We start from the raw sequence: 17,493 nt of genomic DNA, 5'->3' as shown, positions 1-17,493 counted from the left end.
ATCTGTCTCTATCCCTCTCTGTCTCCTTCTGTCTCTATCCCTCTCTGTCTCCTTCTGTCTCTATCCCTCTCTGTCCCCTTCTTTCTCTATCCCTCTCTGTCCCCTTCTTTCTCTATCCCTCTCTGTCCCCTTCTGTCTCTATCCCTCTCTGTCCCCTTCTGTCTCTATCCCTCTCTGTCCCCTTCTGTCTCTATCCCTCTCTGTCCCCTTCTGTCTCTATCCCTCTCTGTCGCCCTCTGTCTCTCCCTCTCTGTCCCTATATCTCTGTCTACCTTTCTTTATTTCCTCCGACCTCACTTACTCTTTATCTCTCCCCCTCCCCTCATTACAAAAGTGGCCTCTACAGCTAGCACCGACTGTAGACAGAGGATGACATTTCATTTGGGGGGGACAACACGTGACTTTATTGTTCTAGTGACCTCACTGCTAGGGGAGGGACGACAGGCATCACGCGGTTGCCATGGAAACTGCAGCAGCAGCCATGAACTTGATAGAGGAGCAGTCGCATCCGCACGTGTCTCCATGACAACTGTCAGTCATTTGTCTGGAACACGCCCATTCGCGTGGAATCAGCTTATGAGTACAAACCTGGAGGTGAGTGGGCGGGGCACAGAGTCTATGTAAGGAGGGCGGCGGCTGAGCGGATCTCACTAAGTGCGTGACTAGTGGAAGCTGCGGATCTTGTGTGTTACTTACTGACCGAATCATGAAGACAAAGTTCCCGGTTGTGACCGAAGTGCCCGGCACACTGGGTCTGCTCCTCAGTACTGCCGGGGGCCTGGTCACCGCCCAGCGAGAGGAGGAGGCGGGGAGCTGCCGGGTGGTCCCGGAGGGAGAGCCGGATCCCCGCACCCGGCGCAAGGCTTATCGCTGGTGTAGGGAGTTCCTGCCCGGGGCCTGGCGGTCGCTGCCCGAGGAGCGCTTCTCTATCAGCATTATACGGTAGGTTACCCGTTATACTCTTCTGCCTTCAGGTGCCAGTGTCCATATACCCTGTGGCCTCGGGTGCCAGTGTCCATATACCCTGTGGCCTCGGGTGCCAGTGTCCATATACCCTGTGCCCTCGGGTGCCAGTGTCCATCTACCCTGTGGCCTCGGGTGCCAGTGTCCATCTACCCTGTGGCCTCGGGTGCCAGTGTCCATCTACCCTGTGGCCTCGGGTGCCAGTGTCCATCTACCCTGTGGCCTCGGGTGCCAGTGTCCATCTACCCTGTGGCCTCGGGTGCCAGTGTCCATCTACCCTGTGGCCTCGGGTGCCAGTGTCCATCTACCCTGTGGCCTCGGGTGCCAGTGTCCATCTACCCTGTGGCCTCGGGTGCCAGTGTCCATCTGCCCCGTGCCGGCGTCCTTGTGCCCCCAGGGGCCAACATTCTTCTACCCTGTGCTCACAGGGGCCAGCATCACTGTGCCAGTGTCCTTTTGCCCTCAGGGGCCAGCATCATTGTGCCCTCAGGGGCCAGTGCCCACAGGAGCCAGTATTCTTATGCCCTTTGCCCACGGGGGCCAATGTCATTATACCCTGTCTCCAGAGGTGCCAGCGTAACTGTGCCCACAGGGGCCAGCGCAGCCAATGTCATACCCTGTGCTAGTGTCATTATTCCCTGTGGCCAGTGGTGCCAGTGACATTATACGCTGTGCCAGTGTCATACCCTGTGCCAGTGTCATTATTCCCTGTGGCCAGTGGTGCCAGTGTCATTATACCCTGTTCCAGTGTCATTATATGCTGTGCCAGTGTCATGCCCTGTGGCCAGTGGTGCCAGTGTCATTCTACCCTGTGCCAGTGTCATGCCCTGTGGCCACGGGTGCCAGTGTCATGCCCTGTGGCCACGGGTGCCAGTGTCATGCCCTGTGGCCACGGGTGCCAGTGTCATGCCCTGTGGCCACGGGTGCCAGTGTCATGCCCTGTGGCCACGGGTGCCAGTGTCATGCCCTGTGGCCACGGGTGCCAGTGTCATGCCCTGTGGCCACGGGTGCCAGTGTCATGCCCTGTGGCCACGGGTGCCAGTGTCATGCCCTGTGGCCACGGGTGCCAGTGTCATGCCCTGTGGCCACGGGTGCCAGTGTCATGCCCTGTGGCCACGGGTGCCAGTGGCGTTATACCCTGAGCTCAGAGGTGCCAGTGTCACTAACCCCGGTGCCCAGAGTTGCTAGTAGCAGCGTACCCCATTCCCAGGGGTGCCAATGTTATTTTGTCCCTGTGCCTAGAGTTGTAAGTTACAGCATGCCTCTGCTCAGAGGTGTCTGGACAGAGTTATTAAAATGATGTAACAAATGAAACAGCGTTGCCTGTGACATTACTCTGACCCCTGTACCCAGAGGGACCAGTAACTTAATTTGCTCACTGACATACATGCATCCAGGTACAGCAATGCATATCTTTTTCATACACATAAGCTCACATTCATAAATAGGCACAAATTGCACCCATCGGGTATACTCAGTAGCTGCCATTACTGTCCTTGGCACCTATTTTGCCATTTCTCCTTTACAGAGTCAGTTTAGTGTGTCATATTTTCTGTCATCTGCAGTTGGGGGACATCAGGGCTGTCACATGTAGGTGACACACAGTTCCTTGGTTACATGAGGGTAGATAGCAAAGTGAGTGACTCGATTGTACAATGTGATTAGAAGCCACTTGCACAAGTCTGCCTGGTAACTGATTTTTCAAACTAATTAGCTCAGCTTCAAATTGAAACCATAGTTTAGCAAAAACAAAACGGTTCTCTAAATTCTTAGGACGTCTATATATGGGAAATTCCCCCATCTTGTCGCTCTGCAGTCACGTGACTCGGATCTCTGCCAGCAGGGACATAGTCATACCAGGCTGTAGCACCTGGATCATAGTGAAAACAGCTCCTCCTCTTACCTGATTGGCACACAGCTGGGACCTGATTAATGTGCCACGTCTGCAGGCTGAAGACTGAGGGACAGCTGGCACACTAGTATTGGTGTTCACAATCTTTGTGCCAATACATGTGCCCCACTGTAGCTGAGACTTAAGGGAGGGCTGGCACACCAGTGTTGGCTTCAGTGTCTGTGTCTCTGTGTAACTGAGCCTGAAGAGGGCCGGCACACAAGTATTGGCACAAGTATCTTAGTTCATACACGTGCCTCCTTGTGTAACAGATCTAAGGGTACCCTAGCACACCAGTATTGGCTTCATTGTGAAGCTGCAGTGTTAAGCTAATAACGTTGTTACTGTCTTTAGCAGTGTATTTATATCAACTCCTTTTCTACCAGAGCGCACTGCAGCTCATGACTTAAAGGGACATAAAACAAGTTGGGATAGAGACAAAATATATTATGTACTTTAATTACTTAAAGGGACAGTATACACTCTTTTTCATACAACTGCATGTAATAGACACTACTATTAAAGGGATAGTATACACTCATTTTCATATAACTGCATGTAATAGTCACTACTATGAAGAATAAGATGCACAGATACCGATATAAAAATCTAGTATTAAACTGTTTAAAAACTTACTTAGAAGCTGTCAGTTTGGCTCTGTTGAAAAGGTAGCTGGAAAGCCCACTGCAAGTGGGAAATAAAACACTCCCCCCCCCCTCCCCCTTCTTTTGCATATGAAAAGACCCTTAACACAAACAGGAGCAAGCTGGAGAAGGTAGCTGACGGTATTCACATAAAACTTTGGGGCTTGGTTAAGAGTCTGAAAGTCAGAGCAATGTTATTTAAAAATAAGCAAAAAAAGCTATTTATGTAGCTTTACACTTTTTTAGTGTTCAGTTTGTGACTTGCTTTTCTTTAGGGATTTACATTGATACCTAATGAACACAACTTAGCACTGTACAGGAGCTGTAGTTATACATGTGATCGGGTCCCGGGGGCCCCTGTAAGCTCTGCAGTATGTAACAGAACAGGCTTTATCTCCTAAAAACCTGAAGTTGTTTAACCCCTTTGCTACCGCACATTTTGCCAAAGTACTGGGGCATTTTCAGCATTTTGCTATTGCTCCGTTTAAGCAGAAATGAAGCTTTGGTTTATTTACCTATGAAATCTAGAACCCATGCTATTGATCTATACCCATTTTGGTTTATAAACTTTCCCACTGAAATTTACTCACAGCTACTACAGTCATATAGCAAATGTTTATAAAAGCTTCTCTGGCAAATATACATGGCTTTGGTTTTTGCTATTTAGATGACCGATAATTGCAGCTGTGCACCACACTTGAAATTCCTGGCAGTGAAGGGGTTAATCACGTACCTTGTAAGGTTAAATGGACAGTGTACACAGTTTTTTTTTTTGTTTTAAAATATAGATAATCCTTTTATTACCCCCCCCCCCAGTTTTGCATAACCAGCAGTTATATTAATACACTTTTTACCTCTGTGATTACCTTGTTTCTAAGCCTTTGCAGATTGCCCCCTTATTTCAGTTCTTTTGACAGACTTGCATTTAGCCAATCAGTGGCGTCTCATTTGTAACTCCACGGGCGTGGTCACAATGTTATCTGTATGGCACACATGAACTAACGCCCTCTAACTGTGAAAAACTGCCAAATGCATTGAAATAAGGGGCGGCCTCAAGGGCTTAGAAATTAGCATATGAGCCTGACTAGGTTTAGCTTTCAACAAAAAATACCAAGAGAACAAAGCAAATTTGATGATAAAAGTGAATTGGAAATATGTTTAAAATTGCATGTCCTATCTGAATCATGAAAGTTTAATTTTCACTAGACTGTCCCTTTAATTTTTGTAGCAGAGTAGAGAGATTACCCTTGCACCTGACACCTCCCACCCTGTAATCCCACCCCAACAGCTCTCTTCCCTCCCTCATTCTCCACTGGTTACCACTATCGTAGGGACTGTTACAGTCTGCCTCTAAGCAGTTTAAGGCTTTAATTTTTTTTCTGTAGTGTAGTGATCCCTCCCCAACCCTCTCACCTCCCTGGTTTCTCCCACTAGTGGTGGCCATCTTAGATACTGACAGCTGTTTGTGTATTTTTTCTGCAGTGTAGTGATCGCTCCCTAACCTACCATGATCCCTCCCACTAGTGGCGACCATCTTAGGTATTGGCAGCTGTGGATTTTTTCTGTAGTGTAGTGCTGCTTCCTATCTCCACCCTCCCTGTGATTGTAAGATAGGGCCCACCCTTTTCCTGTAGTATAGCTTCCCATCCCTCCCTGCTGCATAGGGCTCCTCCCACTCCCTTCCTGAGGTTGAGTGACCCCCCCCCCCACTGTAAATATAATGTGGTTTGATATATTAGACTTATGGGATTTCCATAACACTGACCTGACAGAAGCGATTACGGAATCAGTGCTCCTGTGTAGGATCCCGTTATTTTATGGTCCCAAGTATAGGCGTCCTCTCTTTTGCATTCAGTTCCAGACAGGACTTAATATTCTTCTATATTTCTGTTTTCTCCTGACAGAGGGGGGCTTAGCAATATGCTCTTCCATTGCTCCTTGCCAGAAGACATCAAATCTGTGGCCAATGAGCCGCGCAGTGTCCTGCTGCGTTTATACGGCGCCATATTGCAGGTGGGTGAACAGGCAAAGCCCCTGCTGTAGATGAGTGGTGGTAATTTAAAGTAGGTCGGCTTTATACAACTTAGGTTTTTGTCTAATAAACCCTTTCATTGCCACCATCCAGCAGCACATATGGTAATTGTCTAGAGTGTTAGCTGCAGGTATATAATAGATCAAGTCACGGATCAGCATAAGTCACCTTTAAAGTGCTAACTTGCTTTTTTATTATAATAATGACGCTCCTTATATTGGCTGCAACCAAGCAGCATAGTAACTTGTTATTGTGCAGGTCCTTACACCGTTCATGCTCCCTGTAACTCCTGCTATTGCACCATATAACCACTCCCTATTACTCCTCCTATTGCACCATATAACTGCTCCCTATAACTCCTCCTATTGCACCATATAACTGCTCCCTATTACTCCTCCTATTGCACCATATAACTGCTCCCTGTAACTCCTCCTATTGCACCATATAACTGCTCCCTATAACTCCTCCTATTGCACCATATAACTGCTCCCTATAACTCCTCCTATTGCACCATATAACTGCTCCCTATAACTCCTATTGCACCATATAACTGCTCCCTATAACTCCTCCTATTACACAATATAACTGCTCCCTATAACTCCTCCTATTGCACCATATAACTGCTCCCTATAACTCCTCCTATTGCACCATATAACTGCTCCCTATAACTCCTCCTATTGTACCATATAACTGCTCCTTATAACTCCTCCTATTGCACCATATAACTGCTCCCTATAACTCCTCCTATTGCACCATATAACTGCTCCCTATAACTCCTCCTATTACACCATATAACTGCTCCCTATAACTCCTCCTATTGCACCATATAACTGCTCCCTATAACTCCTCCTATTACACAATATAACTGCTCCCTATAACTCCTCCTATTGCACCATATAACTGCTCCCTATAACTCCTCCTATTGCACCATATAACTGCTCCCTATAACTCCTCCTATTGCACCATATAACTGCTCCCTATAACTCCTCCTATTGTACCATGTAACTGCTCCCTATAACTCCTCCTTTTGCACCATATAACTGCTCCCTATAACTCCTCCTATTGCACCATATAACTGCTCCCTATAACTCATCCTATTGCACCATCTAACTGATCTATAACTCCTCCTATTGTACCAAATAACTGCTCCCTATAACTCCTCCTATTGTACCAAATAACTGCTCCCTATAACTCCTCCTATTGTACCAAATAACTGCTCCCTATAACTCCTCCTATTGTACCAAATAACTGCTCCCTATAACTCCTCCTATTGCACCATATAACTGCTCCCTATAACTCCTCCTATTGTACCATATAACTGCTCCCTATAACTCCTCCTATTGCACCATATAACTGCTCCCTATAACTCCTCCTATTGTACCATATAACTGCTCCCTATAACTCCTCCTATTGTACCATATAACTGCTCCCTATAACTCCTCCTATTGTACCATATAACTGCACCCTATAACTCTCCTATTGTACCATATAACTGCTTCCTATAACTCCTCCTATTGCACAATATAACCGCTCCCTATAACTCCTCCTATTGCACCATATAACTGCTTCATATAACTCCTCCTATTGCACCATATAAATGCTCCCTATAACTCCTCCTATTGTACCATATAACTGCTCCCTATTACTCCTCCTATTGCACCATATAACCGCTCCCTATAACTCCTCCTATTGCACCATATAACCGCTCCCTATAACTCCTCCTATTGCACCATATAACCGCTCCCTATAACTCCTCCTATTGCACCATATAACCGCTCCCTATAACTCCTCCTATTGTACCATATAACTGCTCCCTATAACTCCTCCTATTGCACCATATAACCACTCCCTATAACTCCTCCTATTGCACCATATAACCACTCCCTATAACTCCTCCTACTGCACCATATAACCACTCCCTATAACTCCTCCTATTGCACCATATAACCGCTCCCTATAACTCCTCCTATTGTACCATATAACTGCTCCCTATAACTCCTCCTATTGCACCATATAACTGCTCCCTATAACTCCTCCTATTACACCATATAACTGCACCCTATAACTCTCCTATTACACCATATAACTGCACCCTATAACTCTCCTATTACACCATATAACTGCACCCTATAACTCTCCTATTGCACCATATAACTGCTCCCTATAACTCTCCTATTACACCATATAACTGCACCCTATAACTCCTCCTATTACACCATATAACTGCTCCCTATAACTCTACTATTACACCATATAACTGCACCCTATAACTCCTCCTATTACACCATATAACTGCACCCTATAACTCTCCTATTACACCATATAACTGCACCCTATAACTCTCCTATTACACCATATAACTGCACCCTATAACTCTCCTATTACACCATATAACTGCTCCCTATAACTCTACTATTACACCATATAACTGCTCCTTATAACTCCTCCTATTGCACCATATAACTGCTCCCTATAACTCCTCCTATTACACCATATAACTGCACCCTATAACTCTTCCTATTGCACCATAACTGCTCCCTATAACTCCTCCTATTGCACCATATAACTGCTCCCTATAACTCCTCCTATTGTACCATATAACTGCTCCCTATAACTCCTCCTATTGTACCATATAACTGCTCCCTATAACTCCTCCTATTACACCATATAACTGCACCCTATAACTCTTCCTATTGCACCATAACTGCTCCCTATAACTCCTCCTATTGCACCATATAACTGCTCCCTATAACTCCTCCTATTGCACCATATAACTGCTCCCTATAACTCCTCCTATTGCACCATATAACTGCTCCCTATAACTCCTCCTATTGCACCATATAACTGCCCCATATAACTCCTCCTATTGCACCATTTAACTGCTCCCTATAACTCCTCCTATTGCACCATATAACTGCTCCCTATAACTCCTCCTATTGCACCATATAACTGTTCCCTATAACTCCTCCTGTTGCACCATATAACTGCTCCCTATAACTCCTCCTATTGCACCATATAACTGCTCCCTATAACTCCTCCTATTGCACCATATAACTGCCCCATATAACTCCTCCTATTGCACCATTTAACTGCTCCCTATAACTCCTCCTATTGCACCATATAACTGCTCCCTATAACTCCTCCTATTGCACCATATAACTGCTCCCTATAACTCCTCCTATTGCACCATATAACTGCTCCCTATAAATCCTCCTATTGCACCATATAACCGCTCCCTATAACTCCTCCTATTGCACCATATAACTTCTCCCTATACATAAATATTGTCATTCTCTCAAACCAGGATGAGTGCAGTGCTGCACATTAATGTGTGCCGCACGATAGATAAATAACCATTTGTTGCATGGTTGCCTTTTTATCCATGAGCGGCTCAGTGTGTTGTGAATGTTGTATTACGGTTTATGACGCAGAGTGGATTGTGCAGACACCTCACTATGCTCCTCCCAGCAGCAGAAAGAAGCCGCATATCAGTCACACAGCTCAGTCAGGGACTTTGTACCTTGTCATGCCAGGGAAAGTACCCAACTGATAACACCAGATAATCTACTGTCAGCTACTGTAGCTTCTCACACTAGTGGCAGCCCAGCCTAGTGTACTATATATATTATATAACCCTAGGGCCGGTGGTAGAACGAGTGCACCACTAACTTGGCTGCTATTTAAAACACCCTGTTTGTGCCCTCAATACGTTGTGGCTCCTACAGTTTAGTAAAATATGAGGCTTTACCCTGAATTCTGAGCCATCTATAATGGTGAATAATGTATTGGGCATCTGATCTCCCCCCATGAATAGTGTGCAAGATTCACTTTAAAGGTAAAAGCGCATAGTTATTGCTGATCCGTCCGATTTAGACGTAGGGCTCTGCTTTCTTCATATAGATTTCTGTACAGATTTAGTTTTTTACTCTGTTGCTGTGATTACAGTGACGCTCATTTCAGGCTGTTATATATATTCTTTGTGTAATGTTAACCATGCACATTCAATTTTATTATGGCTTAAGAAAAAAGATTTTATATATATTCAGTATTTACAAAAACATGAATAATGATAATGAGCACTATGGCTGCCATCAATTTTGTGCTTGGAACATGACGGCCATATTGGCTATGGGGGACGAGACCTGGGGAAAATATGCCTGGTCTGTTAAATGTTAGAGGGCTATGGGCTCTGTAATTTGTTTAATCTCTAGTTTATAGTAGGTAAATATGTATTGAATGGGAGAAATGAGGTGTAGGGATGATTGGCAATCATTTTCAGTAATTTAGAGATGCTATTTTTAGTGAGTAGTTAATGTATTGATAAATCTAATTATAATCTTCCATTTTGATTTCCATAAGGGAGAACCAGGTCTGGCGGCCATTTTGTTTCATTGTCAATTTATGAGAGCCATTTTCTGGTTCTCTGCAAACCAAAAGTATTGATTATTTTTAATGTTAATGACTTATTTTCTATATCACTCCTAAAGTTAGTGGGTATTTATATACTATATATTCAGCATGTTACCATGTGTACAGTAACCTAATAAATATGTAGCATAATGTCTTCCTCAGGTCTCAGGGTGGGTGTACGTGGGAGGCGGTGGGTGGTCATGTACCTTTTTAGTTGTATATGCATGTGTTCTCTGCTGCAGGCGTTCCCATGCGATCGTGCCTTGCACACTCTGGTTTCCAGGTGACAGACACGATTTACGGTATAGTATACGACTTCCGAAGTTGAAGCATTCTGTAAAGCTTTAAATATCTTTATTCTCTAAAGTCTTTGTTTATTTTGCATGAATACAGAGTCTTATAATCTGTTTTATTGTCGGATGTTTCGGACAAAGGTGAACTAAAGAGGTTATAAGAACAAAGCAAATATTGAAACGACAAATAAGATACTGACAGGCTCCCAGAAAATAATCTTCAGATAAGATAAGAAATAAGTATAGTACATAGAAACGGTCTGCTGCAAGAGTTGATATACACCAAATTTAAAATAATAAAAAGCAATACAATCAAATATAATTAAACTTGATGTCCATTTATTCACATATAGTACAAACCCTAATGGATAATATATGTGCATACCAAAAAATGGGACAATGTCTAGTTGTTTAAAACTTTAAACTCCAAGGGGATGAAAGTGAGGCGATACGTTCCAAGTGAAAGACAAGTGCAGTGTATCCAATGGGATTAGGCTATTCAGTGCAGTGTATCCAATGGGATTAGGCTATTCAGTGCAGTGTATCCAATAGGATAATTAGGATATTCAGTGTAGTGTATACAATATATAGTAATTATCCTATTGGATAACTGCACCGAATATCCTAATCCCATTGGATACACTGCATTTGTCTTTCACTTGGAACGTATTGCCTCACTTTCATCCCCTTGGATTTTGAGATGTTGACTGTCATATATATTTCTGGACTTTTTCTTTTCTTTTTTCTTGGACTATTTTTTGGCCGATGTATTCAACTTTTATATGTGCATATATTATGGTTTATACTATGTTTTCTGTATGTGAATAAATGGACATTAAGTTTTATTATATTTGATTGTATTGCTGTTTGTTTGACTGGTGTATGCAAACTAAAGAGGTGGCATGATTATTATGGGGGCCTTAATCAGACCAATTTTTTTCTTTTTACATTTTGGATGCCCTTTTAAAGAATCATTCGATATCCTTCTCCCGTACTAGCCGGCACATGTAAAACAGCTAGCGAAGTAGATCACATGACAAATTAGTTATTTTCTTATGGACATTGTCTATAGGTCGCCAACAGTGTATGAGAAGAGTGCCGCTATAGATTCTGTTGAGATGACGCTTTGGCCACTTAGATAAGTCTACTTTGTATAATATATTTGTTTCCATACAGCCCTTTCCCTTTTTCATGACTCAATAACATTTGGTCTTCACCTCTTTTTAATTTACTGTGCCCTTAATTACATTTTGCATTCCTTAGTTCATTTTTGTCCATCTGACTTATATGGTAACAGGTATTGATGTAATCAGAAACCAGATTTTTCTCAAGCTTTGACATTATCCATTATACATGTTCACAATAACAGCTATTAATGTCTCATAGTGTGGGAGTAATCTCTGGCTAAGACACCAAAATATTTCAAGACAAAAAAATGTAATCCCCCTCAAAATAAATGCTACAGAATAGGTTTTACAGGGGAGCCATCAATCTTGTTTAATAAAGTAAATATAGGACAAAGTTGGATGTCTGGCCAATTTATAAGTGCCGCAAGTCAAAGTAAGTGCTGAGCTCAGTACTGTTACTCTTCAGACTCATATACAGAGTTTAATGATTGACCCTTGGTATAATTTGGGTGATGCTCGCAGTCCCTTTTAACAGGCTCTCTTGAATCTGGTTTCTGATCTATTATTGGTTGATTTAATGGTTTAGATAGTTGGGTATAAAGTGTTTTATGTTCATCAGTATTGTTCTCCTCACCTTCATATGTTCCCATACAGGGTATGTGGTAAGCTCATTAATGAAGGTATGTGGCCCCTGAAGGTACATTCTCATCTCAATAGGCTTCTGTTTAAAAGTATATTTTTGTACATGTTCACCACAATAAATGTTATTTGTGTATGGTTGTGAATATGTCCTTGAGGCTGTGATTTATAATAACAATTCTATAATAAGCAAAAGTAACTGATGGGAGTGGTTATTGGTTAGTTCTTTAAGGAAGTCATGATAACTCCTAGAATATTTGTCTGGAACCACATTTGGTATTTATCTCATATGTCTATGCATTCAATCTTACTAATCCCAGCAATTTGTATTTAGCCAAACCCCAACCAAATAATCCCACCTGCCATTGTGTATCCTAGGCAATTTTTATTTAGCCACACCCAAGCATATAGTCCCACCTGCCATTGTGTATCCTAGACAATTTGTATTTTGCCACACCCCAATCATATAGTCCCACCTGCCATTGTGTTTTCCCTGGCAATTTGTATTTTGCCACGCCCCAAGCATATAGTCCCATCTGCCATTGTGTATACCAGGCAATTTGTATTTTGCCACACCCCAAGCATATAGTCCCTCCTGCCATTGTGTATATCAGGCAATTTGTATTTTGCCACGCCCCAAGCATATAGTCCCTCCTGCCATTGTGTATACCAGGCAATTTGTATTTTTCCACGCCCCAAGCATATAGTCCCTCCTGCCATTGTGTAGCCTAGGCAATTTGTATTTAGCCACACCCCAAGCATATAGACCCTCCTGCCATTGTGTAGCCTAGGCAATTTGTATTTAGCCACACCCCAAGCATATAGTCCCTCCTGCCATTGTGTAGCCTAGGCAATATGTATTTAGCCACACCCCAAGCATATAGTCCCTCCTGCCATTGTGTATCCTAGGCAATTTGTATTTAGCCACACCCCAAGCATATAGTCCCTCCTGCCATTGTGTATCCTAGGCAATTTGTATTTAGCCACACCCCAAGCATATAGTCCCTCCTGCCATTGTGTATCCTAGGCATTTTGTATTTAGCCACACCCCAAACATATAGTCCCACCTGTCATTGTGTATACCAGGCAATTTGTATAATCCCATGTGTTTTTGTGTATCCCAGAAAACTTGTATTTAGGGGTGCCCAAAGTGTAAAATCCAATGTGACGTGTATGCCAGGTAACTTGTATTTAGTCACGCCCTAGTATGTAATACCACGTGGCACAGTGTGTCCCAGGCAACTTGTATGTAACCACGCCGTAGTATATAATACCATGTGGCACAGTGTGTCCCAGGCAACTTGTATGTAGCCACGCCGTAGTATATAATACCATGTGGCACAGTGTCCCAGGCAACTAGTATGTAGCCACGCCCATGTAATATAATAACACGTGACACTGCATTCCCAGGTGTGTTTGTCCCATGCATACAGATCTGTGTAAAACTTCCACTATTTGTAAAAACATGTCTGTAAACGTTCTCTGGCTTGTCTGCCTTAGCCAATAATGTGTTTAGTACAACATAATATACAGAATATTAGATTAACTGAATGTGAGTTTGGTTTATTTGTTATACACTGCTAATTACTGCTGCTCGTTAAGCTGTATCAGGATACAAACCCGTTTAATAAAGCCTCTTTGCTCTCAATAGATGTCGTGTAACAAAGGAGACACACAGGAGACGCAGAGAGAGAGTTTCTTTCAGGTAAGTTTCATTTGATCGACCATTAATGCCCCAGCGCTTAGTAAATTATTCATTTGTTTTCTTCCCACAGTATTTCTAATCTTGTAGATTTCTGCAGCTGATGTTAGTGCTCCGGGCGTGTGGGTTGTGGCCAGGATGCAGTTTTGCGCGTAACAAAGGCTGAGATTACGGACTATTTAGCTTGCTGCTCTTGTGTTGTGGGGGACGTGCTGATGCCTGCTTAGGGCGCAAGTGCAGAGATGCATAAGCCACAGCTCACACCGTTGTGACAATTGGTTCCGCTGGCTGCAATAAAGGGACATCTCAACCAGAATGTTTGCCATAGTTGTAATTAAAATGTGCTATATACAGGTAATTAATGTTAGTGTTTATAGGAACACGTGCACACGGCTACTGTCAGGTGTGAGTAAGCAGGGGCTCTTGTGTTCTCTCCTATGTGCACATTCGCTTATTTGTGATGGCACAAGATCAGCATAGTGCAGGCAGCGTACAGGCGGTCTTATGAGCCATGTGAGGAGCTTAAAGGGACAGTCTAGTATAAATTAAACTTTCATTATTCAGATAGGACTTTTAATTTCAATTGACTTTCCAATTTACTTTTATCATCAAATTTGCTTTTTTCTCTTGGTATTTTTAGTTTAAACTAAACATAGGTAGGCTCATATGCTAATTTCTAAGCCTTTGAGGGCTGCCTCTTATCACATGCTTTTTAAATCTCTTTTCAACACAAAGAGACAGAAAGTAAATGTGGGCCATATAGATAACACTGTGTTCAGGCACAGGGGGTTATTTAAGATCTAGCACAAAACAATGCTAAATTTAAGACAATAAATAATAAACAGTCAGTCATGTGATCAGGGGGCTGGAAGAAGGTTCCTAGATACAAGGTAATCACAAAGGTAAAAAGTACATTAATATAACAGTGTTGGTTGTGCAAAACTGGGAAATGGGTAATAAAGGGATTATATCTATCTTTTAAAACAATAACAATTCTATGGTTGACTGTCCCTTTAAAGGGACATAAAACCCCAAAATGTTCTTTCATGATTTAGATAGAACATACAATTTTAAACAACTTTCCAGTTTACTTCCATTATCAAATTTGCTTCATTCTTTTGGTATCATTTGTTGAAGGAGCAGCAATTCACGACTGGTTTTTAACTGAACACATGGGTGAGCCAATGTGTGTGTGTGTGTGTATATATGCTGCCACCAATCAGCAGCTAGAACCTAGGTTCTTTGATGTTCCTGAGCTTCTCTAGATAAACCTTTCAGCAAAGGATAAGAGAAGGAAGAAAATTAAATAGAAGTATATTGGAACGTTGTTTACAATCACAGGCTTTCTGAATCATGAAAGAGAAAATTTGGGTTTCATGTACCTTTAAGGGGGCACTATATGATCTGCTACCCCAACGTCTTCCTCATATGCTGACCTGCAGTTTTATAGGTAAAGGGATAAGAATGTGCTAATGTATTAGCCATTCAAACCTGCGTTTAATCCCAACAAATGGTTAAAAGTAAAACCCCTAAAATCCTGCTCTGGACATGAGTAGGACACGGCTGGATGAATTATGGATACGTGCGTATGCTGTTCCTCATTGGCTCACGGGCTGTAATGTGCTGCTCTAATTCATTCGCTTTCTGCCCTACATTGTCCCATCCACTTGATCTGCCCACAAGACCCGCTCCTATCTCACCCAGATGCCCATTCAGCGCTTGCCCTGCTCCTGGTGTATTGGCTGTCCGAGGTCAGCTCTGTATCTCATCTAGTGACTGAGATGGAAATCCCAGCAAACTAATGCAAGACTAACATGAGCTGCCCTATTAATGGATTTTATTTTACCCTATACTGTCTCAGGTTGCCAGACTTATCTAGGTGTGACACATTGGCACTTCTCTTATTGGCTGATACTGTGCCAGTAATTTAGTACATGCCCACAGACTGGCATCTCCCTGTGTAATTGCGGTGGGGGTCTGATATTTAGGGTCCCCCTGTGCACCTTGTAACTTAGTGCTTTATTGCTGGCTGCTTTTCCTACACTACATGCTGATCATTTTAATAGTTAATCTTTTCTGAGGCAGCTGCCACTGAGAACTAATGTCTCTCCTTTGGGAACGGTTTTCTGCAGGGCGCAGAAGCAATGGTTATGGAGGGTGTCATGTTTGCCATTCTTGCTGAGAGATCGCTCGGTCCCAAGCTGTACGGGATCTTCCCACAAGGTCGTCTAGAGCAATTTGTTCCGGTAAGTGCTGCCCTGAGCTGGAGTGTGGGTGGAAATGGCTTGAGCTGTAGGAATGGGCAGAATGTCTGATTATGTAACGGCTACTTATTCACAGGGTTGGCACCCAGCCCTGGTATAGCTGCCAACAGTAATAGAAAAAACGGGCAAGTTATTTCTGTGCAGGGTAAATGGGAAGTAATAACAGTGACATATAACTGACATATATCTGGTAGGTATGCTGGCCCTGGGGCCCAGTTGCTGACCTTATTGCATTTAAAGCCAGATATAATTTAAAACCCTCCCTTTTCTCAAACCTCAGTCATATTAACAGGCAGGGTTATGTGCCAGGGTGATGCTCATTATCATTCCGGAGTAAATGAACTCTGTACCCAGATCTGTCAGCTGCTGTAGCCACACTGCACTGTACTCCGGTTTAACTGACCCACATACAATTAGCAATAAAATTTAAAAAAAACTTAATTTTAATTCTGTATTTTTTGGTTGGTTCTCAATGCCAGAGAAGATGTCGTCATTGGTCCATCAGTGTAGTAGTCTCTCATACACAGAAGTGACCTCATTATACCAGAAATAGTTACTCAGTGAGTTAGGTCTCTTGTACACAGAAGTGACCTCATTGCACCAGATATAAAAGGTTACTCGGTGAGTTAGGTCTCTTGTACATAGAAGTGACCTCATTGCACCAGATATAAAAGGTTACTCAGTGAGTTGGGTCTCTTGTACACAGAAGTGACCTCATTGCACCAGATATAAAGGGTTACTCAGTGAGTTAGGTCTCTCATACAGAAGTGACCTCATTACACCAGATGTAAAGGGTTACTCAGTGAGTTAGGTCTCTTGTACACAGAAGTGACCTCATTGCACCAGATATAAAGGGTTACTCAGTGAGTTAGGTCTCTCATACAGAAGTGACCTCATTACACCAGATGTAAAGGGTTACTCAGTGAGTTAGGTCTCTTGTACACAGAAGTGACCTCATTGCACCAGATATAAAGGGTTACTCGGTGAGTTAGGTCTCTTGTACACAGAAGTCGCCTCATTACACCAGATATAAAGTGTTACTCAGTGAGTTAGGTCTCTTGTACACAGAAGTGGCCTCATTACACCATATATAAAGTGTTACTCAGTGAGTTAGGTCTCTTGTACACAGAAGTGACCTCATTGCACCAGATATAAAGGGTTACTCAGTGAGTTAGGTCTCTCATACAGAAGTGACCTCATTACACCAGATGTAAAGGGTTACTCAGTGAGTTAGGTCTCTTGTACAAAGAAGTGACCTCATTGCACCAGATATAAAGGGTTACTCGGTGAGTTAGGTCTCTTGTACACAGAAGTCACCTCATTACACCAGATATAAAGTGTTACTCAGTGAGTTAGGTCTCTTGTACACAGAAGTGGCCTCATTACACCATATATAAAGTGTTACTCAGTGAGTTAGGTTTGTTGTACACAGAAGTGACCTCATTACACCAGATGTGTACAAGAGACCTAAATCACTGAGTAACCCTTTATAAGTGACCTTATCTGGAATGCTTGTGGCTTTTATAGG

At 42.9% G+C, this 17,493-nt stretch overlaps 1 protein-coding gene across 1 annotated transcript in view; it reads left to right on the top strand.

The window, feature by feature from the left end:
• The first annotated feature begins 646 nt into the window (after positions 1-646).
• The window catches only part of LOC128665815 (choline kinase alpha), a 49,225-nt gene continuing 32,378 nt past the window's right edge, over positions 647-17,493 (top strand). The window contains exons 1-4 of the mRNA XM_053720033.1: positions 647-942; positions 5,403-5,511; positions 13,651-13,704; positions 15,834-15,947. Coding sequence (XP_053576008.1) covers positions 707-942; positions 5,403-5,511; positions 13,651-13,704; positions 15,834-15,947 — 513 coding nt within the window. The 5' untranslated portion in view covers positions 647-706. The remainder of the gene's footprint in view (positions 943-5,402; positions 5,512-13,650; positions 13,705-15,833; positions 15,948-17,493) is intronic.

The sequence above is a fragment of the Bombina bombina genome, chromosome 7 (assembly GCF_027579735.1).
Source record: "Bombina bombina isolate aBomBom1 chromosome 7, aBomBom1.pri, whole genome shotgun sequence".
NCBI lineage: Eukaryota > Metazoa > Chordata > Amphibia > Anura > Bombinatoridae > Bombina > Bombina bombina.
This window is presented reverse-complemented; position numbering and strand designations above follow the sequence as displayed.